This window comes from Protomyctophum bolini (genome assembly GCF_963924005.1).
Source record: "Protomyctophum bolini genome assembly, chromosome: 10".
Lineage (NCBI taxonomy): Eukaryota > Metazoa > Chordata > Actinopteri > Myctophiformes > Myctophidae > Protomyctophum > Protomyctophum bolini.
In genome coordinates this window covers 17,678,453-17,686,503 of record NC_137871.1, presented here as the reverse complement: position 1 = coordinate 17,686,503, position 8,051 = coordinate 17,678,453, and the positions used below count along the sequence as shown (strand labels likewise).

At 46.2% G+C, this 8,051-nt stretch overlaps 1 protein-coding gene across 2 annotated transcripts; it reads right to left on the bottom strand.

The window, feature by feature from the left end:
• Positions 1-2,238: 2,238 nt before the first annotated feature.
• LOC308322465 (fibroblast growth factor 18-like) lies at positions 2,239-6,907 on the bottom strand. Of its 2 annotated transcripts, none has more exons than XM_080773740.1 (4): positions 6,812-6,907; positions 6,422-6,602; positions 4,309-4,415; positions 2,239-4,120 (listed from the first exon to the last, which is right to left on the bottom strand). In XM_080773740.1, the coding sequence occupies exons 1-4, from the start codon at positions 6,839-6,841 to the stop codon at positions 3,848-3,850; spliced, it is 591 nt and encodes a 196-aa protein (XP_080629866.1). In that variant the 5' UTR covers positions 6,842-6,907; the 3' UTR covers positions 2,239-3,847. The 2 variants fall into 2 exon arrangements, with proteins under 2 accessions (XP_080629866.1, XP_080629867.1); XM_080773741.1 differs by having other exon boundaries at positions 6,422-6,599; positions 6,812-6,860.
• Positions 6,908-8,051: the final 1,144 nt, after the last annotated feature.

The following is an 8,051-nucleotide window of genomic DNA, read 5'->3' as shown; positions in this document are numbered from 1 at the left end:
TACACAAGAATGGTTTATTTAATAGTCATTTATTCACCTTAAATGCTTTTAACAATCTACTTACTGTAAGGTGGAGTAACTTTGTTATTGTATTAAAACCGGCCACCAGGTGGAGGTATAATCTCATAATGAACCACCGTATTAAAGTGTTTATGAGACTTGGTGCCCTTGCTGTTTGGAAGCCAACTTTTGAGCTCAAACAACCTGTTACAGTAGATCCAATATACACTCTGCTAAACACCTTTGCCATGAAGGAGGAATGTATGTGTTTGACATGCATAGAGGGCTATCTGATAAATGTGTTGGGTTGCAGTGAGTGAACAGTATGGTATTTATACCAAACCTCTGGCTTGGTTATTCAACCCACTGTGTCTGTTTGTCTTGTTATTGTAAAGTGTGTATTCTCTAGCCTGAGAGAGAGCAATGGTGGGTGGGGAGATTTTGCCTGTGTAGGGGGTTGGTTTTCTACATATCTGGGTTTACTTATAGTAGAACGTTTATAAATTCTGATGAATGGCCTAACTTATACTTTGTCGTACTGCCGTCGCTCGCCAAAAACAACTGATCTTCAAGCAAATTATGCAACACGACACCCTTGTATGACAACGTATAAATTAGGCTTTAGTGTGTGTGTGTGTGTGTGTTGAATATGGGTGTGTGTGCTTCCTCTGGGTCTGTGGGATTTTGGCCCATAATTCCTGCAGCTCTCAGGTCACCGCTTCGTTCTCACGCACATATTTGGCATTCCTTCCTCGACATGATTACCGTACACCTTCCACTCTGGGTTTGGCTCCACAGAATATTTCCATCATTCCCGAGTGGAACTGCAGCGACGTTCCAGAACCGATCTCTCCCCTCCCTCACTCCCTATACCCCCCACCACCACCACACTCACTCCTCCTCCTCCCGCTTATCCAGCTCCCCCAACCCCCCAGCCTTCAAGTTCAGATTCCTGCCTTGGAATTGGAATCCTCCGGTATAGACCCCCCACCCCGAGTCAGCTGTTTGTGTCTGCCGACATGATTGAGTCATTTGGCAGCAACATCTTTTCGATGACCTCCATCCAGGATGGGGTGAGGGGTGTTAGAGAGGAAAAAGAGGAGAGAGAGAAAAAGCGGAGATGGGGTGAAGGAGTTGGACTTTAGAAACTGCATCATGGGCCTGGGCCCTGGCTCAGTGGTCCAGGCACCTTCAAAATTACATTATATTGTTCTCATAGAATCATTTAACAACGACACTGTTGATTATTCCACAGCTACCCAATGAGGCACCAGCACTTCCAATGCAGTACAGGGCGAAGGGTCCATATTTTGTTGTGCTTATTACAACCAGGTGTGATTTTTTTTTAAGTTTGCCATGGAAATGGTCAAATCAGATTAGCATTTACTCAGTATGTTTGTAAATTTGGCCACCCTTGATCAAATAAGATCAATCCTAGTATTGTAGGATTCAATTTGAAAATAGATGTCATTGTACATTGGAACATGTAACATCTTGGTGTGAATCATTTGACACGTTAGTGTGACTGTCACAATGACGATAGAACATGACAAGCAGCAATATGAAACTCTAGGAATTTCTATTAAGTTTGCATTTAAAGGCTCGGGTGGTTAGCTCAACCGTCTGGGCACCTGGGCTGCTGAGCCAGCCGAACGGCGTGCCGCGGGCTCGACTCCCGGTCTCGGCGGCCCCTGCCGCGTGTCACTCCCCGTCTCTCTCCCCATTCTTCCTGTCTCTCTCTACTGTCTACTGTCAAAGGCATTAAAAAGCCCCTAAAAAACACATCTTAAAAATAAAAAAAGTTAGCCTTTAAATTAGTTTAATGAAACCCTAGGGCCTATATACACTAACTTGACCAGGGTACCAGGGCTCTGTACTCGACCCTCTAGTTTTTTTTCCTTCACACCGAATGTTCACCCTAGGTTAGGGTCAACAGGGGTCAAGTGGTTAACAAGCCAAAGCCAACAATTGCCTGTTTTCTCATTTCAGTAAAGGCATATGTGAATGCGAATGTACAGTACACCCTTGAATTCTAGAAGTGCTGTTGGACATACTGGACTCTATAGAATACCATGAACAACACTCTACACTAGGAAGAAAAGAGAAGAGAAGGAGGAGTCTGTGACTGGCCTCTAATAAATGTCAATTTATTAGAGGCCAATTTTATAACTCCCTTTTCTGTCCCAATCAAGGAAGAAATGTGGAGGAGCTGTATAGAGAAGCTGTAATGACACAGGACATGTTTCTGTAAGGTTTACTGAGTTGAGAAACATTGCTGCACACAGAGCTGAAATAAATAAATGAAATAATTTTATCATAATTATAGTAACCATCATAGTAAGATTGCTTATTTAGTGTTTTGTCTTCATTTATATATACACACACATATATGTATATACATATATACACATATATATATACATATATATATATATATATATATATATAATATACATTTTAATAAACTGTTCCCTTTAATATTTATTTGTTCTTCCGTGTGTATGAGACTTTGGTGTGTTCCACTGAATGTTCTGTTATAGCAGCATTCTGTATCCACGGTGTCGCACAGGAGCATCATCCCCTGGGTCGTTTCCATAGCAACGTTAAACGGAAGAAAGGCAACCCACCCCACCCCTCCGTGTCCCCATCTCACCACCCTCTGAACCTATAAGCAAAGGGCCTTGTGTCCTTGGGGGGAGGGGGGGGGGGGGGGGGGGGGTGGAGCGGGGTCATGTTGCAGTTTTCCAGTTGTCTTTGGTTGGTCCTTGGTTTGGTTTGGTGCATCTGCCTAGTAGGTCAGGGTTTGGTGCAGCTTTGTTTTATACATTCCAGTTTTTTTTTTTAAAGCTTCAGTCCCTTTAGTGAGTTGTCATGGGTTCGTACAAAGCGTGTGTAGTCCCTCTCCAGAGTTCCTTGTGATCGAGCTTCACTTATGGTCTTTGGTGCCACAACACGTGCGCGCGCACACGCACGCACACACACACACACACACACACACACACACACACACACACACACACACACACATCCTGCTCAAATGTATTTATATCCATTTATTCATAAACTACCTCCTTCATCATACACACATTCACTCTGCCATTCCCTCGATTTGTCTTTTATTTTCAGTCATTTTCATCCCATGTCTCAGGCTCCCACCAGTCAAGCAATGAGACAAAGATGAGAAGTGCGTCACATGTCAACAGTCCATTAAAGTTCTGTTTGATTGGTCCAGTTAATTCCATGCCTTTGTCTGCTCCACCTACTGTACTTCCTGCATCCTCTCAGTTTCCCTTGCATCTTTCCCTTTATGCATTGGCTAAGCACCCACTCCCATGTTTGCTCAGACTTTCCCCACTCTCTCCCTCTCTCTCTCTCTCTCTCTCTGTACAGTTCTGTTGTGGTAATCCCATTTTAGACACTGTCAAATAGCTGGTCCAAAATGGGATACATGCAGGCATTGTGGGTTTTGTAGTTTTGAGATTGAGGCATTCATATAGTCATGCGCCTTGGACTCACTTTGTCCACCCTTCAAGGGCCCAGTCAATATCTTTGGGCAGTGTAGGAAGGCTGACACGGCCCTTGGAGCTAGTAGTGATGAATTAAGTCATATAGAAGTTAGTATTGTCCTGTGAGCAAAGTAGAACCTGGAATCGTGACAAATTAGAAGGTGTCTAGGTTAACCCCCGTAAATCATTCATCAGGTTTAAGGAAGATGGTCAATGTTTGTTATCCCAGCAAAGGGAGGCGTTCAGTGTAGTGTGACGTTAGAGAGGAGTGGGTTAGCTGTTAGCAGATCCTGGTCAAGGCTTTTCGACGACAGGGTAGTGGGTGTTAGCACTAGCCGCTACTAGCGAGGCCCTGTGGCGCGCACCCTCTTGCTCCGCTTGCTGACTGTGGTGAAGCGGAAGGGGGTGGTTAAGTCAGGCTGCTCCCCGGGCGGAAAGCGTTTCATGAAATGAACGTCCTGCTGGTTGGGCAGTGTGTGTGGGCCACGGCGAGGGCGCCCCCGTTTAGTGAAGCCTACATACCAGCCGGCATAACGTGCTGACATCAGAGCCGTGTAGTGGTTTTCCAAAACCTTCTCCACGAAGACACAGTCAGCGCTGCGATTACTGGCCTTCTGAGAGAGCAGGCACATACACGCACACACACACACACACACACACACACACACACACACACACACACACACACACACACACACACGCACACACACAGAAAGAGAGGCTGGTCAGGAAACTATGAGAACATTAAAAGGATCTTTTGATTGATCCTGTAAATTATGTTGTAAATAAAGAGAGTCTTCACCTTTCCCACCAGCTTGCCACGGCGGTTCATGCACAAGTAGAAGTTGGTTTCTTTGCCACGGATTCTCACCTGGCTACCAAAGGTATCGGCCTCCACTACGAGCTGGGCTTGTGAAGGGACAGACAGAGGGACAGACAGACATTAGAGCCACAGACAGTGTAGACAGAAACAGGCTCTAATAGCTTTTATCCCAGTTATCTCACACACTTCTTCTAGATCTCTGTGAAGAATAATTATTATTCAGGCCAAAGGCCTTTGGAAAGCTTCCATGAGACATTCACATCTTTCCTGGGATGGCAACTTTTGCAAAAGGAAAACGCTGCAAATAGATCACCCCTCTGACAGACTCACAGCAAATACTATGCATCACACAAAACAAACTAAAGACATATCCACTGGACAGACAGATGTCAGTTTCACAGACCACTAACCACAGTGGAATCAGATTTGAGTCTTTAACGAGACCAAAAGACTGTCAGACAGGCAGGCAGGATTAAATAACAGCGTTAGAAATCATAGTAGCTATTAAATGTGCTGATAAATCACAGCCAGATGTAAATGTCTGGCTGGACAGATGGTTGTCAGATAAGCCTGGTCACACACACACACGCACACGGTTATGATACTGCTGACCACAAACGGGCCTCGTAAAAAAAGATAACGGCCAAGAATAGAACTAGTGCGCGGTAAGCTAAAGATGAAGCATAGAACAATCTGTCTGCAAGGCTGTTAACGTGTAAGTATGCGTGTATGCGTGTGACCATGCACAGACTTGTGTTCATTCTTCCAGGCAGTACGGCTCCCCAAACTACAGATCTTCAGAGGGTGCCTGTGCCTGTTTAAAAATAAATCCCTAAAATGGTCCTACATGACCTTAGTCAACAAAGGGGTCAAGAGAAATCAATACCGCCCTCCCACTCCCCCTCTTCCGCTCTCGTCCCCCCAACTCTTTTGCCTCCTCTCGTCTCTGCCCCTTTGCTTCATGCTTACACCTTTAATGCACGCTCGCCTTTCTTCCTCTGTTGGTTCTCTGTTTGCTGTTTACACACCCACGCATGCACGCGCACGCACACACACACACACACACACACACACACACGCACACACACACACACACACACACACACACACACACACACACACACACACACACACACACACACACACACACACACACACACACACATACACACACACACCTCCACTGGCCACCATTGAGGAGCATTTGTTAAAAAAAACAACAGAAAACACCACAATCTCGCCCTCAACTGTGGCTTAACTTGGTCGCTTTTGCGTGAATTGACACACTCGTTGTGAATGGGTTAGGAGAGTGTGAACATGAGCCCATAAATATGGACGCTTGGCATTGTGGCCTGGGTTTCTTTTGCCCATTGATTCTGTGTGGTTTAGGAATGGGTTAGGCATCAGGCTTTGCAGACACAGAGAGGGGAGGCAGGGAGGGCCATGGGGGAGGGACGGGGGGAGGGCTAGAGGAAGCCTGCTGTTTTAAATCCAGTGGAGACAACAGGGAGGATGAGTAATCATCCTTTTTTTTCTTGTTTTTTCTTGCACCCACCTTTCGCTTACTCTCTCTCTCTCTCTCTCTCTCTCTCTCTCTCTCTCTCTCTCCCTCTTTTGCTCTCTTGTGAATCATTGAGTCAGCAGCCAGTCGATGAGGTCTTTGTACTCCCAAGACAAGCTTCACTGCCCCTGTGCCAAAGCCTGGGGAGGTGTGTGTGTGTGTGTGTGTGTGTGTGTGTGTGTGTGTGCGCACGCATACGTGCATGTTTGCGTGTGTGTGTGTGTGTGTGTGTGTGTGTGTGTGTGTGTGTGTGTGTGTGTGTGTGTGTGCAGGCACGTGCGTGTATGAGTGAGCACAGGCTCACATATGTATGCATGCATACATATGTGTGAGTGCATTAGTGCGCATGCGTGTATGAGTGAGCACAGTCTCTGGGTGTCTATGCATGCATGCACTTGCATTCTGTATCCGTTCATGCGTGCACTCGGTATACATTCATTTCTGTGGTTGCAATGTGTAATGTTGATACTACAGTGTGTGTGTGTGTGTGGGGGGGGGGGGGGTGCATGCATGCATGTGTGTTTGTCTTACCATATTTGTCTCCGTCCTCTCCGCGGGCGCTGATCCGGCGACCAAGCACTTGGACGTGTTTGCCACTGGTGCGGCTGTAGAGCTGGTAGACCCGATGGTGCCGACGGCTCATGGTGTCCCGAATCTGCGTCTGGTTCTCCACATGCACACTGAAGTTCACCCCATCCACACCAAACACCTGCTGGGAAGGCAGGCACACACACACACACACACACACACACACACACACACATGCATACATACAAACATACACACAGGCAGGGAAAAATGCATAAATATGAAGATGGTAACAAATTAGATTAGATTGTGATTGCTGTACTGCAAATAGTATACGGTAACCTTTATCTGACACTTCAATTTCTCTCACTGCAACCCAAGCACACTGCTCACCTGCAATGGATTGCACATCACCAGCAACATCTGGATACACCTGGGGAAAGACAAAATTGTAGAAAGAGAAACTGATAAAGTGTAGCCAAGATAGAGAAAAACATCTGCACATTTCAGGTGTGACACTGAGATTTATATTTGCTGAATATCTCGTTTCCTCATCAGGTTATTAGGCACGCCAAAGGTTTGCAGCTGTCATGGTGATATGACAGAAAGACAGACAGGCATCCAGTCCAGGCATAGCCCGTCGGACAACACCCTGTAGTATTTACAGTCACGCAACCAGCCTTCTCTCCCATCCCACACCGCCACTGACCGTACCATGACTTTTAACACGCCAAAATCTGGCCTCCAAATGACCCGTGCGGACCATGGCTAGCTGGCAAACATGCCAAGCATCTAGAACATGTGGTACGGACTTCTAAGAATAAGACTGGCTCATTTGGCTGCTCTGAGTATGTAGACAGCTGGGCTGGACTGCAGGTGCACACTCCTGTGTTGTGGCTTTGGACTGCAGTGTTGGATTGGATTTGATCGTGGAGCTTTTAATGGGAGAAAATGTGGTGTCTGGAAACTGTGGTCAGACGATTTAAAGGGCACTTGCACCGTGTGCTTTATGTTTTGTAACTTGTATTTGAGAAAATGTTGGCAACCAAACTCATCCCATTAGCAGGGCTTTCTGATGGCAAACAGCGGCTACAGTCAAAATTAATTTCTCATTTATTTCACAGTTTAGACCTTGGCCTTGCTGAATATTATTTACAGCCTTAGCTAGGGAGTGCTTGTGGCATGCAATCTCTACTGATAGGCCTTGAGCTGCATTGAATTTGTGACTCAAGAATTGATGAAGCTCATAACAAAGTGTGTGGGCTGAAGAGCAATGCTAGAATCTCATCTTTCCTCACCTCATCTTTCGGTATCTCTCTGCATGCCACCCCTCTCTCTATCTCTCTGTTGCTTTCGCTATCTCTGTCTCGCACTTGCTGTCCTCCCTATCCCACCTCTTATCTCTCTCTCTCTCTCTCGCTCCACTCTACCTTTCTGCTATCAATCCCTTGCCTCCCATCTGCCTTTATGTTTGGGGTTAGCAGTTTGACTCCTCCAGACTGTCACAGACATAGACACATACACACAGATGTACAGATGTGTGTGTGTGTGTGTGTGTGTGTGTGTGTGTGTGTGTGTGTGTGTGTGTGTGGTGTGTGTGTGTGTGTGTGCGCGTGCGTGTGTGCGTGCGTGT

What these genes read in the sequence shown, in the direction of transcription:
- LOC308322465 (XM_080773740.1), bottom strand. Translation starts at nt 6,841, where the DNA reads ATGTTGCTGGTGATGTGCAATCCATTGCAG. An exon ending in AGAGGACGGAGACAAATATG is followed by an intron (nt 4,416 to 6,421) that starts GTAAGACAAACA and finishes TCCCTTCACAAG; the next exon opens with CCCAGCTCGTAGTGGAGGCC. An exon ending in GTGGCAAGCTGGTGGGAAAG is followed by an intron (nt 4,121 to 4,308) that starts GTGAAGACTCTC and finishes CTGCTCTCTCAG; the next exon opens with AAGGCCAGTAATCGCAGCGC.